Below are 26,422 nucleotides of genomic sequence, written 5' to 3' on the forward strand. Positions count from 1 at the left end.
TAAAGTATCTTGGTAAAGACATTATATCTCTTTAATGTCAGATCCATTTCCCCACCCAGGCAGGCTACAGCCACCCAGTAAATGCCATGCTGGGTATTACACGGCGCCTCAGCTGGCGAAGCAGCCAGCATTAAATCTCACTCGCAGTAACTTGCAGCTACAGGTTTTGAAATCCTAAATACAGAGGGAAGGTCAGAGAGGTTATTTTCCCAGGTTTCCAAAGCTTCACAAAGTCATCGACATACCCAATCGTTACCAAAGAACCATGGCAGAACTAGGCCTATAAATGGGTTTTGAGAGAATTCGTCACGTCTTGGCTGTGGTCAGTTCCAGGCAGGTTCGTCCCACTCTGTACAGGCACTGGGTTGGTTTTTTTGCAAAAGTTGAAGGAGCTCTTTGCTTTTGCCTCACCTGTTTGTTGTCTACTGGCTTTGCTGGTGCGGTAGTGGTTTGCTAGGCCAACTGTAAACTCCTTGGTATGCTGTGTCTCTCCATCGTCATTAGTCTTCTCCTCTCTACTAACTTCCTATGTTGTCTTCTAAGATGTTCTCTAAAAACTCTCCTGGCCAGATTTTCTAAGCTTAAAGGATGCACAGCCCCCAAAACGGGCCCAGGGATGCGTATCTTGCACAACGTAGGCGACTTCAGGCAGTGGCGGGCGCTGCCACGAGCTTGGTTTTGCGGATTGGCCCCTCACCACTTGCATGCTTGTCCCTCAGCACGGAAGCATCCACAGAGATGATGGCAACTGGAAAATCAGAGAATCTGACTTGCATGATGGCCATGACATAAACAGTTTATTATTTGCTGTTCAGTTAATTATATCTTTATATAATTAATTAATAATTGCACTATTCGGTCATTAAGTCACACAGTTGAAAGGTGCCTGAGCATGCCTGCCAGTATTCCCACTTAAATCACTGATTGCATCCTGACAAATATAATGTGCCTAACCATACTTATTTCTTACACAGCAATTGCTCTCTTGTTTTCTCTCTTTCTCTTTCTCTCTCTTTGTCTCTGAGATGAAGAAGGAGGGGCTATTACCTTAGACTTCTCTGGCTATACAATTAATTAGCTCCTAGAACACCAGTCAGCATTTCTTTTATGAAGAAGAAGTTTATGCTGTAACACTGGCAGTTCTTTTTGTGAGATGAAGTCCCTGAGTCAGACAAACTCACCCGGACCCCAAGCACCAAGTGAAGTGAAGCCTGGCTGTTTTACTTAAGATGTGAAATCTGAAAAATGACAAATAGGGTCATTAAATTAGTAGCTCTATTTCTTTTGTCCTGCATTGTGGTAATCATATCCCAGTCTCAGATGAATTAAATTAAGTACCAGAACCGGATATTTTGCTGAAAACTCTTAGTTTTCTTACTCTGTGGTTTGTCTTGTGCCGGAGACCCACAGAGAGACATGAGGCTGCAGGAGCAGGCAGCTGGTGGCATTGCTCAGAAGACGGAGGGAGGAGGAAATTCCTGAGAGTTGGCTTTTAGTGACTGATGTTTTGAATCTTGCCATATGCATCTTGCATATATCAGCAACAACTTTTTTTGCCAAAGACCTTGCCAGGCACTGGGGGCTGTGTAGCTGAGGCTGAGGTGCAGCCCTCGGGCCGGGACCGGCAGCCTGTGCCCATGTCAGGGGGTTGCTGCCTGCAGGCACCATGCGCTGCCTTTGGCCTCCCCGTGCAGCCTCCCACAACGCGGTAGCAGCATCGGAAGAGGCTTTAAGTTGGTTTTGGAGCATTGGTTATACCTGAAAAGCAGTGAAGCCCTTTAGGAGCAGGAATGCTTCCGCTCCGTTCAGCTGAGCTATTTATTCATTGTAATTTACAGACTGTGCGGGCCAGGTCTCCACAGCTACAGCAGGGCTTGACGGCTCAGCAGCTCGACCTGACCGTGTGGGGAGCCCTGCTCTCGTGTCAGTGGGTGCCTATTACAGACTTGTTTCTAGATTATCTCAGTTGTTCCCTCCACCTCTTAAATGGGAGACCATGGTAATTTCCCTGTCACAGAATACTTAAGGAAGAGAGAAGAGCCATGAAGGAAGTGAAACGGAAAATGCAATCAACTTTGTTAGAGGTGAAGCAGAAAAACATTTTTCAAATAGTATAAACTGCAGCTTATTTCATGCACTGTGGTACCACACCTCCCAGAAGCATTGCTCTGGAGCTGGCGGGTGTGCATTTGAAAAGGAAGCGTTTACACTCCAGTGCTGTGCGTTGAGGGAGGGAGGGGTGCCGAGAGATCAGCTGACAGCAGGAGAAGAAACCTTAAAACTCTGCTTTCTAACCTAATGCACTTAATGCAGGTGATTAGGAGAGAAAGCAACTCTTGGTGTTTTGAGAGGTTTGTGCTCCCCAGTGAGGGTCCTGTGTGGGGCACACGTCAGCCCCCTCTGGAAGTGACCCCCTCCTAACACTCATGCCTGCACAGAAATGTGTGTGCGGTGCCAGGCTTCCTTCCAAATCGATTTAATGATGTGCGAGGTCAGATTTCAGCAATATACCAGGTTTTCCACTACTTATTAGATTGGGCAAAACATAATGATATTAGGTCAGGTGCCTTTAAGACAGCATTAAAACAATTTTTGGCGTTCTTTAAGTCCATTAGACAGAAAGTAAATGGGTAGTGTTGGCTCTGCACCTTACCTACAGACAGGGAAAAGGGCTGTTTGTTGTCGTTGTTTTCTTTTTGCATTGACTGTTTAAGATTTTGCCTCTTGGTTACTGCCCGTTAGCTTTTTTCAATGTCGGTGTGGTAACTGGGAACAGAATTCAGTGTGGTGTCTCCTAGAAATAGTAAAGAAACAGAGAAAAGTATTTGTCTTGACTTACAAAAACAACAAAAAACCCCACAGCCCTGGTGAAGCTGCAGGCAAGCGTGCGCCTTTCCTGCAGAGAAGCCCAGGTACACTGAGCCCTTCGCTGCTGCACTGACACTGCTGCTTTAAGAGAGCATCAAATTGCGCTTGCAGAGTTGTGCTCGTTATTGACTAAAGCAGTGGAACCAAGGCTAAAGTTCCCTTGAAACTGGATCCCTTGTGGATCTCCAGTCCATCCTTAACGTAGACCCAGGATTATCAGGGTACATTCTCCATTTCTAAGCCTCCTTCACTGCCCCTATCCATCAGTGCTTTTGTTCTGCTGGCCACTTTTAATCTCCCCCTCAACGATTAGTGTTTGCAGCTTTCAGAAACATTCGGTTACTTTTCTGATCCCCAGCTGTGTCCACATATGTCCCCGTGCAGGACAGCGTGCACACGTAAGGGATTTTTGCTCATGTTCCTGGAAGCCGGAGCTGTCAGGGATTAGAGCTGCAGTGCCTGGGAAGGAGACCCCGTTCTTAAAGCACCATTTCCCCTGATCGTTTCATTTTGGAAAATGAAACATCTATTCAAATTTGAAGTCACCTTAGTGCTAGGTGGGAGGGTTTCCCACCCCAGGATAGCTTGTCAGACCCAGGCTGTGAGCCAGCTCCCTCATGCCTGTCCTGTGTATTCTCATCTGCACTGTGCCACGGCTTCACCGAAGCAGATACCCTCTGCCCTGGCGGGCCTTTAGCCTGCTGGTCTGGGACTTGCGGAAGGAGAGAAATGTATATTCAATCACCATCGCCCCTAGCCCTGAGATTAGAAGGATGCTGTCGTGAAATCCACCCGTAAATACTCAGCTATGCAAACCCAGCGGGGGTTAAATCATCTGCCAGCATGAACCGCTCTGGCCCGCAGTAAAACACCCTCTGAATCACTGAATTTTCCTGCTAATTTCTTCCTTTCTGATCACTTGAGCTCACAGCGAACTATGCCATAAAAACCCCGACCCAAACACCCAACAGCTTTTTTCTGACTTCTCACACTTGTGCGCTGCCCCAGCCAGGCTGCACGGCCAGGGAGGTGACTGCGCGTTAGTGTGCCTGCGCTGCCTTCGCCCGGGTCTTACAGGTAACGGAGCCTGTAGGTACCTCCTGTGGCTCTCCTGAATGTTTAAGCCTATTTTATTGCATCTTCCTCGCTAACAAGATTGACGTGGCCCTGACAGGTTTTCCCATCCTATTCACACATGTAGGCATAGCCTCGGGGGGACTGAAAGACACTGAGCAACACATAGACTAATCACTTTAAAACAAAGCAGGGCATTTGCATTTTCAGATAGTCAAGGTCACTTCCCTTTTTTCACAGAGCTTCCCACAGTGTAGGTGAAAGAACGGAGCTAATCGTGTTCTCGGTAGTATTTCCCCACAGGTTCAGAGAAATCGCAGAGCTTATCCCATTGCTTGTAAAAACCAGACCCTACCCAAAGCCTCCGACAGGCAGGCGTTACGCAGCGCCTGCCTGCAGCTCACCCGAGCGCTTCATGCTTGGGGTCCGCAGCACTGGTCTGGTGGCAGTGCAGAGAGACGGCTTCTCCTGCAAGGCACTGGTGACCCAGCTGGAGTCGGCCAGTATCACCTGAGAGCTGGTCAGATGTGCAAACTGAGGCAAAGCCTGAATTAATTCCTGGCTGGGAGGCTGCTAAGGATGGTACCGGTGACTCGGCCCTGGGCACGTGCTTCTCCAGGGGCGTTTTGGTGAGATGCAAAACAGGCCTCTTGGGTTTTCCGTTGGCCCTCGTTTGAAGAGCCAAGGGGGGTCGGTTTGGTGGGGTGTTTTAGGTAAGGGGCAGTGTTGCTACCCAGAAGAGGCTGCACTTTAGGGCGGGGATGGATGAACTGATCTCTTCCTATCAATGAAACAGACAGAGTGATCTTTGCTATCAGTTTACAGAGTGCTGGAGGAGATGGGGACTATATAAGTACAAGATGGGATAAATTAGGTTTCACCTGGCTTTGATTGATAAGGCCCTAGCATCATTTATTCCATCTTACCTCACTTAGCTTTTGCTTATCACAGGAGGAATCATTATCTTAATGTCTAGTCTAATGGCATCAGGTTGCGGCAACAGACTTGATAAATACATTCGGCAAGGTCGGGTTACCTCAGTATTTGTAGATGCTGTGGTTGGCTGTGGAACAGCCAGGACACCAGATGACTCTTCCTCTGCTGCGTTTCTCAAGCTGCAGTTAGCTCTTTTCCCTCCCTCCTCCTCCAAACCAGGGCAGTTAGGCTAGTGGTTAGGAAAGGGAGCCAAGGCATGTTCTCCTCACCGGTACCATCCCTGGTAATATCTACCTCTGCCAGGCTGCTGAGTAAAATCCCTGGCTGTGTAAAGAGCCGTGGCTAATGCACCACTTAAATTCCTCTTGAGCTGGGCGAGTATGACAAAATTTGAGTCGGGCAGTTCAGCGTGGAAGTGTAACCCCGTGACGCCGGCAGCTGCTGAGGGCTGCCTTCGGAGGCAGGCATCCCCTTTGCACAGCTGCCACCCACAGCTCTCGCCGTAACAACTAGGCCTGCAGTCGGGGCAGAATGAGCAGCAGGCACGGCGTAGTTCACCAACTCCAACTGTGGCAGCAAGCAAGTGAATAGTGAAGTGCTTTGAGATCCTCTGTTGAAATGTGCTGAAGAAGGGCAAAGAGTCGTACCCATTCAGCCATTACTGCTTATTTCTTTAACTTAAACTTGTCGCTATTGCAGGAGTAATTAACCGTACAACAATTAGTGTTCCTGAGGTATGTTCCTGGCTACCCCATGTTGTGTACGGGTTACAAAATACTCAGGAGGAAACTGAATTTATGGGGTTTTTGAGCATGGCTCCTGGAAGATGCAAGTTGGCTCCGCTGCTGTTGAGAGCAGGGAGATGGAAGGTTCCTTAGCGCAGCGCTGCTCCCTCTCCTACCAGCAGCCTCCACTCGGCCAGTAGAGAAAGTAGGTGTTGATATTTTATTGTCTCCCACTCAACTCTGGCTCACTAACAGCATGATACCTAGAGAGCTAGGTAGCTATGAAATAGCTCCTGATCAAAGCTAAAACCTTAAAGGCGGAGGATGGAATAAACAGCTCGTAAGGCAAGCTTCCGTGGTTATATATAGGCAAAGCTGCGTGTATTCTGTGTGCGTTCGTACTCACTCTGGAGAGGTGCGGTGTTCATGTAGCTGTCCTGCTGTATTCTAACCGCGTCTGTCTGCACGTGTCCATGTGGATTGCCTGTAAGTTAACAGCATGCTCCTAAATCTCCAGGTGCTACTGAGGTCGTGTTGTAAGCTCAAATAGAAGAGGCGCTTTGACAAAAAGAAGGGGACAAAGAGACGGTTTAAAATCTTTTTGTTTTCTTGTGAGCTGAGAAATTCGAAAGATTCCAAGTGACGTTGCCTGGTACTAAAAAAAGACATGGTTTCAACTGACTGCGCAGCATCTCTCTTTACCAGTTTTGTCTAGCCAAATTATAAACCCTGGGGTTTTCTTTTTCTCATTCTGAACAGATTTCCACAACCCCACCCTGCTGAACAATCTTGCTGTGCAGCTGCAGCCTTTATGTTCTGTTACAGTGCAGAATTATGCATGAACCAGCAGAAGGAGCTCCAAGTCTGGTCATTGGTGTGTAGCTGCTTTCTTACGCCTTGGACAGGCAGCGCAGCAGCTGTGTCTAGAAATCTGTACTTATCGATTCTTTCCCGTTGCGCTTTGAATTCTGTTCGCCAAGCAGCCCAAAATTGCATTGGAAAAGAGCTTTGCTCATTTCTTTCTGTTGAATTGCAGTGGAGTTATGGCTTTGCATATAAAAAAAAATCCCCCAAGAGACAATTTTGCACAATGGTCCCAAGTTCTGGTGAGGGAACAAACCACTTCAGAATAGAAAAATACCAACCTGCCGTACTTTTTCCCAGAATTGCTCTTTCTCAGGATTTGAAGATGAGCAGCCTAGGTGAATACTGCTCCCCCACAACCCCCCCCAATCCCTGTGTCCCACTCTGTCAAGAACGTGGGCATGTCCATCCCTGTCCGTCCATCCCCCCACAAAGCGAGCCATTCTTGGGGCACCTTAAGCTGTTGCAAAGTGCTGTATCACAGTTTCACAAGAAAATGTATTCTTATGGGATTACCAGCCTGCCTTGCCAGAGCACAAATGTTTTTATTTGCATGCCCACAGACACACGGTAATTATGCATGCCATTGAGATCTGCAGCGCTGAACATTTAGGCCACGGAGGCCATTTGATAAATATGATAAATATGCAAACCCTCAGCTGCTTATTCAAGTAGAACCAGCCAGGAGCTTTTGACGTACATCCAGCTTAGATGTTAATGCCAACAGCCTAGGTGCAAGCACGGCCCCATACACAGCTCTGAGGATGTGGGTCTGAGCTTCTTTACTGAGGGAAGTGGCAGTGTGTGCATGGGTATGCTTCAGGCAAGGACAGACACGTTTCAGGAGCTTGGGCCGAAAAGGCTATTTTGGGAAGGAACTGAATGGGGTTTGCTAGCGATCTGGCCAGGGGAGTCTGCCTTTTTCTCTTTCGGAGAAGACAGACTATGGATTACGTTCTTTGCAGTGTAACTCCATCAGTGTCAGTGGACTTCAGCCAGACTGTCCTTCCAAGTGCATAACATTTTGCTGATCCAGGAGATTTCTTAGCATTTCTGTATCAACGTTAAAATACATTAGTTCACCCTCCACAAATTGGCTTAGAGGCAATAAAGAGCTCAGCCCAGCTCAGCAAGGCAGGGCTGCATCACAAGGCTGACTGCTACTCTGTAGCCACAGGATGCAAAAGACATTTTGCCAAGTCATCAAAGTCATCAAAGCCAGGTGGTTTTGAGGTCCTCCAAAGCTAGAAACAATTGCTCTACATCCCTTAGTAGCAGCTTTAGATCCACAGCTCTTTGGTGTTGTAACATTGTCAGTGATCTTGGCAGCACAAGGACTACTTGCCTTGTAAGTCATTGCTGGTCTTTTGGGTCAGTTGAAGATCCAAACCGCTTACCAGACAGAAGAAGATATATTTCCTAACTCTAGCCATGCAAGGGACCTGTACCAGATCCTAACCTTCCCACAGGTCCTAAAATTCCTCACCAGTCTCTGCTGGGAAAAGTGGCTAAGGCATTAAAGGCTGGTGGCCTCCAGCAGGATGTGTACCCCTTGTATGGGTTCAGGGCTAGCGTTTGCTCTCCAGAGCAGACTCTGCAGTTGGTTACACCACCCACACACGGACCTGCCTTCAGCAAGGCAACTTGGGAGCAGGGCAGTGGTAGAAGGGATGAAGAGGCAGGGCAGGGATGAGCTCAAGCCCATCCTGAGCCCCGTCCTTATGGGATGTCATTGGCTTAAGCCATGTAGCATGGTAAATTCAAATCAGTGGCTGGGCCTGCCAGCAAGGATGGTACAGAAGTTGTCTCCGGTGTGACCCCAGGACAGCTCTGCAGGCCTTCTGTGGGAGGGGACCGGGGAAAGACAGAGGAGGGAACTTGTTGCTGAGTAACTCTGTTCCGGCGTGCAGGTACAAATGCAGAACATCTCCAGGTTGTTCCTTTCAAATAAGTTTGAAATATCAACTGTGATGCATTTATTGAAGTATGAATCACGGAGCAGTTTTTGTCCACCGTAAGGAAGGATCTTGGTAACTCCCTACAGTGGACAGAGAGCTGTAAAGAAGGAGAAATCGGTTGGACATAGTCAAGGTGATACCTCCATTTGGTCTGAACTTTTTGAGGATTGTTAACAGCCCTTGACTGCTACATTCTATAGCAAGGGGAAGTGAATTGATTCTCTTCCCTAACGCTCTAGCTTTGTATCTAAAAGAGGTCCTGAATTGTAATGCAGCAACATATAGAAGTTGTCTGATGAGCTCCGTGAGTGCACTGTGTGAGGCTTTTTCCCTTGTCTGTAAGTACCCGACTGTGTGCAGCCTTCCCGTGCCCGGGCCAGCCAGCGCTGGACCCGCAAAGCATGTGTTTGTGTGTGGGTAGGAACCGCTAACTGAATGCAAAGAGTCACATTTCTTTTACACACGTTGCTGTGGTACCTGGGTGCTAATCACCATATTTTGCCTTCTCTAGCACCTTCCCAGCCGAGGATCTCAAAGTGTTTTACAAACATTAATTAATTTAGCTTCACAACCCTCGTGTGAGGTAGGTGGGTGATGCCATCCCGCTTTCCAGATGAGGACACTGATCTGCTTGGGTAGAGTCACCTCGCCTCTGCGGTTAAAACCAGGGGAGGCAATGGCCTCCAGATGGCCTTTGCGAAGCCTGCCACCCGTCACACGGCCGGGGCTGCCCTCCCCGCAGAAGGAAGAGCAGTTCTGCATGCAGCAGAGGGGATCCAGAGATGGCCAGAGCTTACAGCAACCTGCTTCAGAGCCCCGCTCCTCTCTCCTTCCTGCCCTTCTCTGGAGTTGTGGTTTCCAGCCGATCACGCTGCCCTGAGGCTGAAGGAGGGTTATCCCTCACCCGTGATGTGGCGGGGAAGGAAATACAGAAGTAGCCACATTGCTCTTCCCTGTAGCCTACACTTTGGTGGTGACATGCATCCCTTCTGCTCCACTGCCACTCACCCAGAGCCACCCTTTCTACACCGGCCTTTACAACAGGTTGCGTAGGTCCCAGCTTGCTGAAGCTTCCCCTTCCCGTGGGAAAGCTGTAAGGGCAGCATCCCCTCAACCTCTTCCTGCACGGGAGCTGTGACTCTTGTATGTGGGAGTTACACATCTGGAACCTGAAAGTGTAGCCTTGCCAGTCCATCCATTGCTACCAGTTTGGATTGAGCAAAATCAGCCTTTTCTGCATTGCGTGCAGCCACTTTTGGCTGAAACCAGACTGGTGAATTTTAAACGAACCCTATGGAAAAGTCCTACAAGCTTTCCTAAAGAAAGTAACGAGTTGCCTTTTGTATAAGCAGAATAGCGCTGAAGCGGCACGGGTCCCTGCAGCGTAGCGCTTCCTCCAAAGCAGTTGTGCTCCATTCTGGTGCAGGGACTGGTGCCCAGTAGTCCTTGGGCTTGTGCTGCTTGGGGCTGGTCACTGGGGCATGTTGGGGCAAAACCACTTTACAGGCCTAGCTGGGAGGGAGGGTGAAAATGAGCTCGGAAACAGCAAGTCTTAAATTTGCAAGTGGGTGGAACGATGCGATTTTCTGCCTTCATCTGACCAGACTGATACTGCATACGGCCCAGCCATGTTTGTGCCTCATTAGGTCACACAGGACTTTTCCATGAGGGTGAGCAAAACTCTGCCAATACAAAAGTAATGGATCTTTTCCAAATCTTCAACTCATGGTCTAGTGCAGGGAGCCTCTGAGCTGAGAGTTCAGGCAGCTGCTGCATTCCTCCATAGATCTGCCGTCTCTAGCACGTCTCCCTGCTGTTTGGGGACCCTGGTTATTAAGTAATAAGAAGCGATAGCATGACGAAGAAAGACTATTGACCCAATTGCACTTTGACTGATCTGTTTCTTTTTCCCCCCAATCATCGATGCAGGTGTGAGCTACTCCAAGTCGGTTCCTCCAGCCTACCCACCACCCCAGGATCCATTAAATCAGGGACAATACATGGTGACAGATGGCATATCCCAGTCCCAGGTCTTCGAGTTCACCGAACCCAGACGCAGCCAGGCACCATTCTGGCAAAACTTCAGCAGGTTAACACCATTCAAAAAATAATACCTAGAGAGATGGCGAATTTTAACTTAAAAGAACTAAAATTTAAAAATAAAAATAAATAAAATTATATTTATAGATGGACCTTTTTTCGGAGAAGCACTGTTGCAACTAAATATATATACATATATATATATACACACATTTTAAAAATAATAATATATATACATATATGTATATATATAGAAGGACCAAAAACTTTTTTTGTTGTTTTTGGGAAGCAATCTGCTACTAGATACTAGGAAGCACCAATGATTTCTAACCATGTGACCTATTTTATTTTATTCCATTGGTTGGACATCTTTTTTTTTTTTCTTTCTTCATTTTCATTCAAGTCGTCATTGGCATCCCAGAATGCTTTCTCGCTTGTGTGAATTCGTCATTGAAGTTCCTCATGGACTACATTGGTGTATATTTTATTTGATTTTATTTATGGGGGGTTGGTTTGTTTTTTGGAGCGCTGGGAGAGCTCTGCTCCCTCTCCGTCCCTTCCTTGGCTGTCCCTGGAGTTACCATTTCAAAGAAGAGCATCGACCCTGTCCCTGTTCCTGTCCTGCATTCTCTGGTCTGACTCGTGCCTGTCTGGATGTGCTCCCTTGTGCACCATGCTCTGCTGCGCAGTATTTCTCTGGCTTTAACTGTTTTGTTGTGGGCAGGTGAAAACGAGCAGAAGGGGTCTTGGCTATTTAGGAAGAGAGAGATGGGTTTTCCTCAGTTAATGTTTTTGCATTTTTTTTTAAGCACTGTCTTTTTCTCAGTTGAGCGTGGTTTGTCCACACTCAGAGTAAGACTGAGAAAAGAATATCGGGGGCTTTTATTTCTTTTGCATTTAGTTTTATTTCTGTGGGGTTATCTTTGGTTTATTTTCTTTTTAAGCTGAGACACGACTCTGAAAAGCCCACTCCTATCTTTGTTCTCCATGCAAAGATAAAAGCTTAAAAACTGATGGCTTCATGCCCTCCATTCCAGCTAGAGGAAAATTGGCTATTAGGCTCCAACAAATGGCCAGTTTTCTTTCTTCAGGAACTAAGGTCCCATCCTGTTGGCCACACTCACGCCTGCACACGCCTGTGTTAATGAACCACTAATTGCCATTTACAGGAGCAGTGATCCCAAATGTGAGGACCATGACTGCACTCACTGCCTGCTCTACCCTATTACATATAAGATCCCTGGCTTCGCTTGGGCACCGACCTCCCAAGCAAAGCATGAGCTGCTAGTAGCGGCCTGATAGGGGCAGGATCATTGCCTAACTAACTGGAGGTATTTACCTGATAGTAAATGCACCCAAGCTGCAGAGGAGCTGCCAGCTGCCTTTCAGGAAAGATGTGGATGTGACCTGAGAAGTTTAGCCGTATGAGCATGATTACGTGACCTAATCTAAGTCAGTGATCAGTTTAATCTAAACGGCATCAGTGGTTCAGCAGAGGTGTACCAGCGTCAGCGGGCTCTGGAGTGATGAGCTAAACTCTCCAGGTCTCTTTCTCTCTCTTTTTCTCCCTCTGGAGATTCATAGCTCAGTTTTCAAAGACACTTCCTACAGTTTCAGCCTTAAGTACGTTTGTTTTAAAGTGCAAAAGCTTATGTTTAAGCTTGTAAAACAAATCATTGTGCACTAGGATGATATTTTTTTCCTAGCTATTCTGCAAGTTCCTTTGAAAATGTAGGATGAAGTGATTGATCACGGTATTTATCATTTTCTTCTGAATTTGATACACCACATCAGCACCCCAGGCCAGCTAGCGTAGAGATACATTTTTTTCCTCCCCTTAGAAACATAAGCAAATGGGAAGAGCAGAGAGTGTGATTTCATTATTTCCATGGAGCCTGTTTTATTTCAGGGCATATTACAAGGCAGCAGCTAAATTTTTTTATTTAAGTACAAAAATAATCTGTTCCACTTTTTAGTCACGTAGAAACTATCAGTAAACAGCAAAGCCAGGTTAGTCTTTTGGAGAGAAAGAGTGTGGCCCCTCTGTGACAGGCAGCAGCAAAACACCGGGAATCCCAAATAGGAAGCAACCTAGTTTTATATCAGAAATTATTGTTTTGCTCTTTCGTATCCTTGCATTTTTATGGTCAGATATTAATATTGAATATGTAGCAAATATTGTTTTGTTTCTTTAACAGAATGGGTATTTAACAAAGTGAATGAGATGGGTTCTCAGAAGTTAACTGAAATGTTTTACTATTTCTGAATGGCTGGAGAGATGCAGAGAGAGAGAGAGAGAAAGAGAGAGAGATTACAAACCGTTGTCAGCATGATGAAAATTTCACTTATTCCTTTGCCTTTTTAATTGCTTAGGGGGGGAAAAGTAACAAGCACATTAGTTAAGCCTGTTCATTTACTGTTTTGTGCCTCAGAGAGTGAGAATGAGACATCCATAATTTTTATGAGAAGATGCTTCCTAAATATTCAGCACTAGGAAAAAAGAAACACCACCGCCACACCATTATTTGCATCATAAATCAAGACTCGCTTGATCTGACAAGGCCACTTGTTGGACTCGCAGCTTCTTTCTTAAATGGAAAGTCAAAACAAACTAGCATTGCTCGTGCTTGCCGAAGCCAGCGGCAGGCAAAGCAGATGCAGGCGTTTGTTCCAGAGGGAAGAGGGGCTTGGCTCTCAGGCAATGGCATTCAAGAAAGCTCTTCCCCTCCATAAATTGCCAAGGTGCTGCAAGAGATGGAGCATTGTCACAAAGAAGAACCAGCACTGGGTCCCACTTTTACTACCTACTGTGGCTTTCCCAATAGGGAGCAGGGTTGGGCTGCCTTGTGTCTGAAAGCGCTGGAAGCAGCGTAGATGCAATCCGATTGGGGTGATTTTGACTGAGCATCTGATACAGACTTTCATTTCAATGCCAGACAGGAGGAACCCACTTACCATTCCATATGCAGAAACAAGAGAGTTGTAACAAACTTACATGTTTACGGTATTTCTCTGGCTGAATCTATATATATATATATAAAAAATAAAAATACCCTCTTTCCTAGGTAAATGACATGCATTACCCCTTGACCTAGACACTAGAACAGAGGATCTAAATTCAAGACTTTCGCCTCCCCACCCTCTCCAAAACAATCAAACAAGAACCAACCTAGGTGCATCTAACAGTTGTAAATAGAAAATAATACATAGAGAAATATATTTGAAATTTGTTTCAGTTTCTGGATGGTCACTGGCCATTCACTGCAATGTTATTGATAGTACACTGTGGTGCTTTGGGTTTCTGGTTTTGTTCTCTTTATGCTCTGTCATCTTTTCATTGCAGCTACATTTCAGGGAACATGTATATTTAGTAGCTATTGTAAGTTCTGCATGGCATCACCAAGCTTATTTTTCCTTAAGAAGAAAAGAAGAGTCTGTAGGAGTTTAAAGGCACTATGACGACAGGGACTTGTAGCAGAGAATTTAAAAAAAAAAAAAAAAAAAAAAAGGTTTTTAAAATTCTAGTTTGAAGCCAAATACTGATATTTTAGTGCTTTTGGGGTTTTAACAGTAAGAGAAAAAAAAAAAAGAAAAAAAAGCAAAAAAAAAAGGATTTTGGTAACCCAGCTGATCCGCACTTGCCAGTTTTATTATTTTGTTTATATTGGACTGTTTGACCCTGTCAAACAAGTGTCAAAGTTGTGTGTATAAAACGAAAAAAAAAAAAAAAGTGTTTAAAAAAAGTGTTGTAAAGACACTGAGCCTTATGAAAATATTTATGGAATTAAATAAAAAGAAGTGAAAAGGCATCTGAAGGCATTTTAAATCATTTTCCTCAGAGCGGTCTCACTTTTCCCAAAGGCCGAGCACAAATCGCTGGGGTGGGCCTCCAGCTTGTCAGCAAAGCAGACACCAAGACATTCGTGTGTAACCAAAAAGTAGGTTTGTTCTGGAAATGTCCCACCTCCCCCTTGCTTTGTGTCCTCCATCTGAACTGAGTGAAGTGATTAATGAGTAGCTGGAGGTTCCACACTGACAAAACACCGCCTTGCAAGTGCTGGCAGGGGTTGCTCCAAATGGAGCTCGGATCGAGTCTTCTGCGAAACATGGTTTTAAAATGCTTTCTGTTACTGAACTTTGCTCAGCTCCAGCCCAGACTTGAAGACAGCCGAATTCTCCAAACAGACATCCAATCACAAATACGTTGTGAGCAACCTAAGAAGCATTTCAGAGCATGTGGAAGTAGAGCAGGGGGTGGGTTTCTGAGGGGAGGGAGCCTGGCTGCACGCTGCTCCGCTGCAGAGGGCTGAGCCCGAGGAGATGCACAGGTTCCTGCCCCGGTTTTCCCTTGGTGCAGAGGGAGCAAGTGCCCACAGGGAGAAGGAACGGGGTGCTTTACACCCTTGGAAGGCAAAGCGCTCTCTCCAGAAACCTGGTGGCATTTCACAGGTAAGACAGTTGAGTCGTGTATTTCTAGCTAACCCACAGTTCTAACCATGAACACGGGGGTTACCGCACCATGGCGTCCAGACCTGGTAGTGGCTGGGAGCAATGCCTGTTGTCACATGGAGAAACACACAGGCACACGTGCCAAGTTGCTATAAGTAGTTGTGGCCCAAGAGCTACGTTTTCAGTAACGACACTGACTTCTGCTTTTTCCCCTCTCTCCTGTGCATCGTGAGCGATGGCCAGTTTGCCGGCACACAGACTGACCGCATCTTCAGCCCACACACGCTGGGAAGCCACTCAGACAAGGGAATACAAACATGCAAAAACCAAGCGGCTCTGCTCTGGGAGAAAGAGAGGGAGACAGGAGAGAGGCAAAGCTGTGAGCGCAAAGGCTTCTGTGGGGCCAGAGTTTGAGCAGGTTCAGGAGCAGGCTCACCCAGTCCTCAAACATCACAGCTTCACATTTGCCTACTGCTTCAGCAATACCCCAAACCAAGCTTTTTTCTCTTGCTTACATTATTGCTTGCGATGAAGAGGACGTTGGTGCCATGCTGGGGCTCACCTGTCCAAGCGATCCCGTTTCTCTCGTAGCGCATGGCTGAAGTCGCTCGGGAGGACTGGCACAGCGCCGCTTCCAAAGCGTGCTGCTAGGGAGAGCAGACCCCAAATGCAGTTACATATAAAACCCCACCTTGAGGAACACCTCTCCTACCCACACCGCTGCCTTTGCAGGCCAAAAAAGTTGTTCGCCAGATTTTTGCGCTCCCCTCCAAGTTTGCAGATGCGAGCTGTGGGGAAGGAGGGGATGGACAGCGTGTGTGCATTGCCCAAGATCTCTAAGTAACGTACCAAAAAAGCCTTGACAAAGCGGGAATGGGGAAGAAACCCAATCACCCAGCATGTCTGCTGGGAGCAAAAGCACCACCAAAGCTTACTCAGAAGCAATAAATGACCGCCATGGCCCTGCAACACGCTCCCACCCCTGCTTGCTTTCCTGGCAGTAGTCAAGACAGCAGAGCACTCCATGGCCAGGAACGCCATTGCAGCCTGTAGCCGATAGTCTACTTACGTATTTCTTTTAATGACAGTATTTGTTTGGGTTTAGCTTTCTCCAGCCACCCAGCATTCAGCCAGCTACTATGGGTGCATAAACCAAAAACCAAAACCAAAACCAAAGAAACCCACTTAAAATTAATTTGCCTTGCGGTGTGCTAGGTTCGTTGGGCTGTATTTCCGGGTAACAGACCAAACTGACCCTCCAAGTTAGCAGCAGGGGGACAGACGTGGCCAGCTGATCTCCGAGACCTCGATTCAGAAATTCACTTTAACACAGGCCTCAGTCCACCACCGCTTTGCACCAAAGCTTTTATTACATACAGGCCGAAGTACAGAATTCAGTCCTGAGTGAATGATGATCTGTAGGGTGTGACTTAAGATCTACATTGATTTTGCCTGTTTTGATGGTCTGTTGTGCTGCTTCTCCTACCTGCGCAGTTACCAAGCTGTGTGGCTGAGGGCACGTTGTGCAAAATACGAGGGAACGCCGTGCAGAGCTGGCAGCCTCCACGGGCAGCGTCAGGCCCTGGCTCTGCTTGGGAACTGTAAGAGAATGAGTGAAGCTTTTAGGCCGGTATGTTTGTGCCATGACAGAAACATTGTATGAATGACTGTATGTCAAAGCCATCTCTGTTTTACCTGTGTGTATATACCATGGTATTGCAGCCAGGCTTTTGCTTTTTAAGGACTTTGAATCATGACTGATGGTGCTGGGGTTACAGATCCTGACCTGCCCCAAACAACAAATTCTCACGTTACTCTGTAGCTAAGAAGCAGCACCAGGGTTTGCACAGGGTACAGTAGTGGATCAGCATACTCCAGAGCATGTAATGCACCATCTGTGCTGGGTTTAAGGAACAAACTGGGATTGCACATTGCTGGGCTAACTGGCATTTCCCAGAACCTTTCTAAGCACTGTCCACCGTGGGTTTTGCACTCCTTCACTGTAAAGGAGGGATACTAGCTATTTAACTGCAAATGTAATCTCCCCAGAACTGCAGGTACAAGTTGTAAAACTGTGTTCGTTTGTCTAAATCTCTTACCTTTGCTATGGAAAAGACACATGGTATTTCTTAAATGCTTTTAATGTTCACATCCTTTTTTCTTCCAGCTCTCTCCAGGCAAAATGCATCCTAGTGAAGATTTGCATCTTCTCATTCCTGAGTCACAGTAATTTGTTACCTCTTGCAGGTTTGACAGGGTCTCTGTGCTCAGGCTGGGCTGTGCAGCAGCAATGGAGCAGAAATGTTCCCCCATACCAAGAGGCCCCCCAGGGCCATTTTCCAAACCGCCCTCCAGCATCTTGCTGTCAACACACCAGCCAAGTCTGGTGGCATGCACATTGTCCGAGGGACACAGAGCACTTTCCTCTTCCTTTGGAACTGGTAACAGCAGAAACAAAAAATCTCCAGGACGGGAACGCTGTGGGGCCTTTTGTTTTTCACCTAGGAGAATATATAAAAAAGTTAAACCCTTGCAGAAAGAGTTGCCTCATAAAGAAAACATCAGTGCTTGAAAAAGTGCTCTGGTCTAGGGCACTTTGTTGAGAGTGTGTCACTGCTGACTACCTCTGCGGCTCACAGCTGGTGGGGAGAGTTAGCAATCGTATTCTGAGCAGAGATGAGGGCTGTGTACACACAGGTCTTTGTACACATGCGCTTTCTTGCCCTGTTGCTGTAAGAGCAAAGCCATGACGTACACAGCCTGTCTGGCTTATATACCCATCGTACAGATTGAGAGGACCACATACACATTTTTTGCTAGGATCTAGGTTGTTCAGAATAAAACATGGCACTAAATTGGCTTATAAATCACTTCCAAGAATTCAGGCTCCAAGAGACTCAGTAGTATCATCCTGGCTGGTCCTGGAAGCTGGGGGAAGCTAACTTTAGAAGAGAAGTTTTATTCTCTTTTTTCTCCATCTGGAGAACCCATAAGAGAATATACTGGTATATTTGCTTCTCTTTTTAGCTCACTTTTTACAAAAGCTGCAAAGCTTCTATTCACGAACTAAATACTTGGAGGGCATGTATGTGTGCATTCAAGTCTTTGCAAGTTCACAGGAAGTCAGAAAGCCGGTGGCCCTTGCCCACAGCACACTTTGCCCTGGGTGGTGATGCCAAACAAGTAGCAGACATCACCCCTGCCAGCAGAGCCAGGGCTCCTCTCACCTGTACAACAGCCACCCAGGAGTCTCCTCTGAATCAGTGGGACTTCTCCCTAGAACAGTGTAACTGAAGTTTAAAAAAAAAACCAACAAAAACAAAAAACCCAAACTGAAATCCCATTCCTGGCTGTTTTCTGAATTGGTAAAACTGGAACAACCAGTGACCCACCACAGGCTTATTACAGGTGTAATAGAAAGTAGTACTTGATCCAAGGGTTTAGTGAGTTGACTGATCCAGACTGGAAATGGTTAGCTCAGCCACTTCAGAGGAAGCACCTCTTCCTCCTAAAGACAGCAATTTTTAAGGCAGGCTTTATATAGGGTGGGTTGATACTATATCACATTCACACCAAAACACTGCAGAAGTGTGAAGAGAGCAGCAGGTTTGAACAAATGTGTCATTTACAGGAGTGGAAGTTGCTGCTGTTGTTATCCCAGAAAGTCCTTTGTCACCAGCTGTTTCTTCATCCCAGGCAATAGCTGGCCTGTCTCGATGAATGGTCTGAGCAGAGCTTTGTGGAGCCATATCGCCCAGGTCATTTTAATATCAATTCGATGCCAATTGACCTGGACATTCGATATCTTTTCCACCACCAGTCACCCTGTGCAGCCCAGGCCGCAGGTGGTTTTTTGTTGAGTCAAAGGTATTTTAGTACACCTTAAAGTTGAACCGCTTTCCACATATTTGTGCTATCACACTAGTCTCTGTTTTCTGTTTGGAAGCTGGATAAACGCAAAGAAGCGCCATTTGCTGTATTTTAGCTCCCCAGCAGCCAGACCAGCGCTTTTGCTGTGCCAAAAATGAGCTCTGCTCCCCACCCAAACCTCGGCTGACACGAAAGCGTGCAGCTTCTGCAGAACCTCACAGGCCCAAATCCAGCCAAGGACAAGACAGGCAAATTGCACTCATAGTACAACTGTAAAAAAATCCTGTCACTTGCTGCCTTACCTGACCTAAAGCACATCATCTGTGTTTTGCAATTTGTTTTTCAGTTTGGCTGACGCCAAGCTCTGTTGTGTCGGTGTCTGTGGCCAGCTGCAAAGGGCCCTCACACTCCCCCGGGACACCCAAGTGACACAAAACCCTGTGGCTGTCACCGAGAGCCCTGCTCCCACAGGCAAAAGTGTCCGTTACAGTGGTGGGTGCCGTGTGTACGCACAAGGTGGGTCAGGACCAAAGAGGGTTATTCTCTCATCCTGTCAAGGGGGGCTGTATCCACGTTGCCACCTGCCTTAACAGAACCCTTATCCTACAGGCTGGTTTTTGAGGGAATATGTGATCAACTCACTGATTTCCTCAAAGTTTCACTCCCCCACAGATACGGGGCAGCAAGAGAGGAGTCCCTGGCCAGCCCTGCTGCTGCGGTGGTTTCACACTATACAAAGGAAATCCAGAGTCTTTGGACCAGGAAAAGAAAATAGCAGCAAATACAATAAATACTCATAGCTGTGGTGAGAGCTGAGACGGGTGACGTGGTCTCTGGTTCTGCTCCCAGGACGGTTTGTGCCCATTTTCTAAGGACTGTGAGTGTGCAGGCTCCCCACAAAGCCACCACGTTTGGTCCTGCCGAATCGCTGCCTGAAGGCGTCTGTTTGCCGGTGACAGTAGAGGTGACTGCAAAGGTGATGCTAAAGGGGCTCTGACATGCCAGGTACGTATCCTGCCTGCAGCACCTGTCCCAGCCTGGATTCCGGCTGCAGTACGTGCAGCCTGCTTGTCAGGTGCGGGCAGGATTGCTGGGGGCAAAAGGAAACGGATGGAGAAAAGCAAGAAATTTTTGTCACAGAGAAGGGGCTGACTAACGGCATGTGGCCTGCCCACTGCAGGCAGCACTGGCTGTGTGTGCTGCCGGCTGGCTGGGGAGGCGAGCATGCAGCCAAATTGCTCATGGATGTGTCACGCTGTTGTTATCGGTGTTGCTAGCGCAGTTACACTGGCCTTATTTTTACTGTCTGGATGTACCATTAAACAAGTTTGATTTTGTTGCACTACTTTCCTTGTGTATTAGGGTTATCGGAAAGACTTCAATTAGATCAGGTTCCAAGTAACCTGGTCTAGTTGAAGATGTCCCTGCTTATTGCAGGGGAGTTGGACTAGATGGCCTTTAAAAGTCCCTTCCAACCCAGACCATTCCATAATTCGATGAGTGGTTTCAGCCTCGCGCATAATTCATTGCTACCCAGGGGCTCCATTAATGACATCTCTAGACAAGGAGAAACAATTTGTTTGTTGTGTGCAGAATACGATGTAGTTTTATGCTGGAGTGGGTGGTTACACTTACCTGGCATAGGGAAACAGAGGGTTGGGGTTTCTCATCCACTTCTTGCACCGTGGGCACACTGACTGCTGATTTATCTACACGTGGGGAACCAGACTGTGTAATTTGAGGTAGCAGGGACTGTGTTCACGTTGTCTTCTCTGGGGGAGTGAAAAAGAAATCAGAGCACATACCCAAGAGGCAGCACCCACCAAAGCCCACGTTCACTGTTTGTGTGTTCCTTCACACTACCCAACAGACCCGTTTTGAGTTAGAGACTAGAAGCAGGGTCAGGAGCTAATGGGGTTGTGTCACAGTTAGGGAATAACAAATTCCCAAAAAGCCAGGGGTAACAACCCTGAGTGGCAGTGATGTGGAGACTGCTCAGCGCTGCTTTTTTCCCCTGACTTTTCATGAAAAGGCATGCTAGCAATACCCAGTCATGTAGAGGGTTAAAGGCCATACTTATCTTGCACCAGACACAAACAAAAAGCTTTTGCTGGAAGAGAAAGACTGATATAAACTGCTGTAGAAATGCCAGTTTGAATCCCACCCCACACACCCTGCCGGGTATAATTCCTGTGCTATTCCCAGACTGGAGGATGAGAAATTCAGAGAGGGCAGCAGAGAAAAGGCATTACCTTCCCGCACAATTTATACCTACACCGAACTAGTGTGAGCTGTTTGTAGCAGCAGGATCTGTTCACTTGGATCTGTGAACATATACAGCCACTGCCAGGTGTGCAAAGAGTTTGAAGACCAACAGAAATATTGTGATGGGCTATCTTTGTGCCAATGGAAACAGATGGTTTAAATGAATAACCATGTCTCTGCAGTGTTTCTATCCAAACATTGCAGCGGAGACCCTTCAAGTGAAACTAAGCATAAAAGAAAACAGCCAGCAAAGCCGACTGCAGCTACCGTCCCTGTCCGGTCTAGCAGAGCGCTCGGAGCAAACAGCAGGCAGATTGCAGGCTAAGTGGACTGTAAAAAGTCTTAGCAAACGAAGACAGTATTAATGACATAGTAACGCTTGTCTAAGTAAAATATATTGATTTTTTTTTTTTTTTAAATTGTTCTTCTTGACTTGTGGCTCATATCAACTTAAAGCTGTTCTTGAAGAAGTGGGATTATTTGGCTCCCAAGAATAGAATTCAGTGCTAAAGCTACCGAATGATTAGACTAGAAAACTGGTGGGAGGAGGGCGGCGTATTAGGGGACATCATTTCAAGCATGCCAGTGTAAGAAATTTCAGCAGTATTTGAAAAGAACAGAAAGGTCAAGGCCTTATAAAATGAACAAAACTGGTACTGATCAACAGGAATCTGGTGCAGAGATGACAGTGTCTGCTGCAGCAATCGCAGACAACAGGGACGCTGGGCAGCACAGGCAAAAGCCTCTTTGTGCCTCGTTAACACCTGCCTCTTACTGCCTCGCTGGACTGGATGCTCCTAAGAGCCACTCGAAACTGCCACGCTGGGTGTCTGTAACACCGTCGCCCTCTCTGAGGAAGCCGTAAGCGTTTCTAGCCAGATGGTCCTGGAGAGACTGAGACACAGCTGGCCCCAAAGAGCAGCCCAAGCCTGGGGCAGCTGCCTAACACCATGTGTCCCCATCCCATCCCCGGTGCCCCCACGGCCAGCCCGTCCCTTGGCCAGCCAGCTCACTGCCTCCTGGACCAGCAGCCTGAGGAGAGGCCAGAAGCAATGTTCTCCACCTGCTTCCCTGTTTTACTTCCTTGTTCTATAGCCCATCCACCTGTTACCCTCTTGGTGCGTCTGACCCAGCCAAGCCCCACGTAGCATCCCTTTTCCTGCAGCAGGCCGTAAGGGACCACTGGACTGGCCAACCTGCCACGTGTCCAGCCGGACTGAACCGAGCCCTGGCTGCTGCCCTGCCAACCCCAGCACCGGCATCTCTGCAGAGCCTTCAGCCAGGGCAGAAGCTTGGAGGGGTCCCTGCTCTCATTCTTCTGGGTAGTTTTAGATTTTAGGATTATGAATTGACGCATTTCTTCCCTTCTTTTCTTTCTTTTTCTTCTTTTCTTTTCCTCCATCTCTTTCTCCTTTTCCTTCCTCTCCTTCCTTTCCTTTCCTCTTTGCTTTTTTTTTTTTTATTTTTATTTTTATTTCCTTCTGTATTTAATTCATTGCCTTCTCACTTCCCAGGCACATCTTGCTAGCACAGCTTGTTCAGAAAACACAGACTTCTGTCATTACCCTGTTTGCCTGCTCTGACCAGTGCTGAAAGTTGTAAACCCTTGATCAGTGAGGCGATTCACAAGCTCCTCTGCTTTCTACTTGTGATTTTTAACATGTACTGCAATCTACAGGCAAAAATTCTTCTCTCTCATTATCTGCCAGCCTGATGACATTACAGAAACAAAGCTCAGTGTGTGCATTCATTTGTGACAAGGACGTTGCTGTAATGTTAGTGATTGGCCATTAGTTCTGCAATGTTGTAACGGCTGAAACAAAGCCATGAGTGAGTCATTTAAACAGCAGCATTTCTTCCAGCAACATTATTTCTTGTTATGGGTGTAATGGTGCCTAGAAGCCCAGCACAGATTGGGAAAGCAGTGCTTGGGTGCTGTGCACATGCACACACACACCTCTTTCATCTTAGTGATGAGAAAAACAAGCACACCAAAACGTGAGGGGTGTCCTGACACTGCCTGGAACAGGGGCGCACTTGCAGCTTGTTATTTCATGTCTTGGTTCCCCCCATACCTCTCCTCATCCTGCTGCCCAGGTGCTAGAGTACAAGCTGCTAAGGTTGCACCTGAAGCCTGGGTTAAGGACACCCCTAACCTTAGTTGTTTGGGTCCCATGGTTTGTTTCAAATGCAATTGAGAGGACAGCAAATGGCATAATTAGAGCTCTTTTAAATTTAAAATTAGTCTGATGGAGCCCGGATCACAGCTAGATAGGACATCGTTGAGATGTCTTGGGAGAAGTGGCCAAGGCAGGAGCACAGCAGCCCTTTCTCAGCTTCTGTTGGTTTTACATTTTTTTCTCTGCATTTAATAATTTATCCCTGTGCTTTCATATTTCTCATTTTCGTGCTAGGAGCCAGTGCAGGTGCAAAGAGCACCATATCACCCTGGCCAGGCAGTGCCAGCCCTTCTCCATAGCCTCCTCATTTCACCTTCTCTCACTGGAGAAAGGAGTGAGATAAGGGGCCCTTTGGTCTGCAGGGCTCTTGGCTTTCAGTTGCACACTCCTTTCCAGCCCGCTCCCTGCTAGCTATCATCTGTATCCTGCATTAATCATTGTTCTCCATTTACAACTGGACCATGGTGCCTCCTCACATCCAGTTATCAAGTGTTTGCCTGTGCATGTCCTTCCAGACCTGGGGTAGGTTTCCACAAACACTGACAAAGCTCCCTCCTTCACAAGTGTCCCTTACTGTGGTATATAGGCTGTTGTCCTCTTAAGCATTTTCTTTCACTCTTTCTCTGCCTCTCACTGTAGCTGAGTTTCCATTAAGCAGTCCCAGGCAGGCACAGATGTGTTATGATCACTGTAAATTATCAGCAAGCCAGGCATAAAGGTTAAAACTGCTATTGCTGGTGGTGGGAAAAGGCACCGTTTCAAGGAGTGATGGATGTGGCAGTACCTGGTGGTACTGAGCTGCTGATGCACGTGGCACTTTGTGAAAGACATTTGTAGGCTCCTGATCATAGGAATAAAACGTGAACTCTGGTGCTGCAAGTGAACAGCACTGAGCAATCAGTTAGGAGCTATGACAACCAAAACAGCGGGGGGGGGGGGGGAGGTATCTCAAACTAGATCGCAAGCAGCAACTCCCTTAGGATAAGAGTTTTAATGGAAGGGATGGGACTGAGCAAACATCCTCTTATGAGCTGCTGAGAACCAGCTGGACACAAATCATAGTATCATTTAGGTTGGAAAAGACCTTTAAGACCAAATCTGTGGCCCTGGACCATTTCTCCTTATTCCCTGAGTGTAGCAATGGTTTTCCTCCCACACTTCAACCATGCAGAGGTTTCTGTTAGCAATACTGCATAGCCAGCTCTAGGGTCCTATGGTCAGAGACACACTATGTATTAAACTGTACACCTTGCTGGCCATAACTGTGAGGGCACTTGCACTGCTCTCAGGAAAGGTGCTGGAGATTTATTCTTACCTGGCAAAGCCCCACTGAAGATGAACTGAACCAAACCTGGCAACAGCAGCAGCAACAGCCTTTTTCAAAACATACTGAAGTCTATGGGGAATTTTCCTCTGACTTAATCAGACAAGCATCAGGATCTAATCTTGGCACTTTTGTCCACATTGTATATAAACTCTGCTTTCAATTTTTTGACTCTTCTGCACAAATCATCTCAGTACTAAGTCTCCTCTCAAATTTCACTGCAGATTTCCATCTTTCCTTTTGCCAGGCTCTCTTCAGTCTTGTAGCCAAATCCCTCCCAGGTGCAAGTCTCTGCAAACCCTGGTAAGCCACTCTGGGCATGAAGGGGGGCTGCTCCACGCTTGCCTCTGGGCAGCCCAGCCTTCACTCAGAGCTGAGAAGTGGGGTCAAGCAAGGAGTAAGTGCATTGGGCTTCAGCAGTCTCCTGAGTGAGAAGCTGCGTCAGGGTTTCCTTGTTTTTTCTGGATGCAATGTACCCACATAGTCCCAGTTCCATGAAGGTTATATACCAGCTACTCTCACTTCAGCCTCACTTCACTAGAGTCAGTCAGGGGTTTACTGTTGACTTTCAGGATTTAAGCCTTTCTTGGGAACTAAAACTCCAGTCCAAGCACCACATCTATTTCAGTGCAGCTTTACTGGGAACCCACCCACCCACCCTACATTAAACGCTCCAGGAAGAATACCGTTGCTTAGGCAGCAGCATGGCTGGTATCTCAAGTATACTTTGTTGAGCTAAAAATAAGTTTCTTGAAGGAAAACAAAGTCTACATCCAACAAAGACACAAGAAGGTTAATGGCAAAGAGACGAATCCACAATGAAACAGGAGAAAGCCCCTTTTCCCATACTGTACGCTGAAATCACAGACGGGGTGAAGTTCTGCTACTGAGAAATGAAAAGTTTTTAGGAACCGAGTATATTATAAATAATATTCTCAGGAAGCCCTTGACTAGAGCAAAGCTCACATTAACAACACCAAATTAAAAAAAGGCTACATCATATGAGCCTTAGTCATGATTGTACTAAATTCTTATACAATTAAACCTTGTGCTCGGGGCTGTTCCTCTAGCCTGTACTTAAGCAAAGCTGTCCCACACTCGCTCTGCAAGGCACATCTAAAATTAGGCACATTGGCCGGGTAAGAGTTGCACAATCTAGCCACAAATTAGCAGATCCAGTGGACGATGCCTGACATTGTCCAAAAGTCCTTAGTTCCCACTCAAAAATAAAGCTGGTCTGGAGACTAGAACTTGGCAGAAAAACAAGTGAAACCTCAAAATAGTACATGGCGGCATGCTCTCAGTACTGAAAGTGCTAGCTAAATGATTTAATTAGCTTCTGTTAATGAAAAGCAAATTTTTAACACTCTCTCCTCCAAATTTTAATCTTGCCAAATGCTAAGATAATGCACTTTCAGATGCCTGAACTCCTCCTAAACCCCGAACAGCTGGAAGCTTCATAGCAGCAATAATCACAGGCTTCAATACTTCATAGTCCTTCCATCTTCATCAGTACAGGTTGCTCTCTGGCACCGCTGAGAGAAACACATATTGAAAAGCAACAGAAAGAAACAACCTTGGTCCATGGATCTTGGTTGCCGTTGCCATTTCCACTGTACTCTGTTAGAAAGACCTTTAATGCCCTGAATGCAGCCCCATTTCAGCCTCAGACAGCTTTTCAAAATCAAAAAGCTTAACATGGAGATAACCCAAACTGGCCAGGTAGTTGACAGCTGTCCAGCAAAAAACACCTGGGGGGATGTGGGGAGGGGAGAACACCCATGAAAGGTAAAGTCAGATTTCATTTCAGTGGGGGCAACACTGTCAGTGCTGTGCCTGCTCATCCAGCCTTGTTTCCATCAGACGTAA

At 46.8% G+C, this 26,422-nt stretch overlaps 1 protein-coding gene and 2 long non-coding RNA genes across 13 annotated transcripts in view; 1 reads left to right on the forward strand and 2 right to left on the reverse strand.

Moving 5' to 3' along the window:
• Positions 1 to 10,359, reverse strand: LOC119157223. The gene is made up of 2 exons (XR_005107460.1): positions 2,654 to 10,359; positions 1 to 748 (listed from the first exon to the last, which is right to left on the reverse strand). It is a non-coding gene; the product is annotated as an uncharacterized LOC119157223 (long non-coding RNA).
• The window catches only part of ARHGEF9 (Cdc42 guanine nucleotide exchange factor 9), a 221,301-nt gene extending 207,083 nt beyond the window's left edge, over positions 1 to 14,218 (forward strand). For 10 of the 11 annotated variants that reach the window (XM_037407890.1, XM_037407900.1, XM_037407895.1 and 7 more), the window contains one exon: positions 10,355 to 14,218. In XM_037407890.1, coding sequence (XP_037263787.1) covers positions 10,355 to 10,536 — 182 coding nt within the window. In that variant the 3' untranslated portion in view covers positions 10,537 to 14,218. The remainder of the gene's footprint in view (positions 1 to 10,354) is intronic. The other variant, XM_037407892.1, reaches the window with a different exon arrangement.
• The window catches only part of LOC119157224, a 26,945-nt gene continuing 11,371 nt past the window's right edge, over positions 10,849 to 26,422 (reverse strand). The window contains exons 2-4 of the long non-coding RNA XR_005107461.1: positions 16,401 to 20,556; positions 15,430 to 15,558; positions 10,849 to 13,210 (exon numbers count right to left, since the gene is read on the reverse strand). This is a non-coding gene — a long non-coding RNA (uncharacterized LOC119157224). The remainder of the gene's footprint in view (positions 13,211 to 15,429; positions 15,559 to 16,400; positions 20,557 to 26,422) is intronic.

The sequence above is a fragment of the Falco rusticolus genome, chromosome 14, assembly GCF_015220075.1.
Source record: "Falco rusticolus isolate bFalRus1 chromosome 14, bFalRus1.pri, whole genome shotgun sequence".
In the NCBI taxonomy this organism is placed as follows: Eukaryota; Metazoa; Chordata; class Aves; order Falconiformes; family Falconidae; genus Falco; species Falco rusticolus.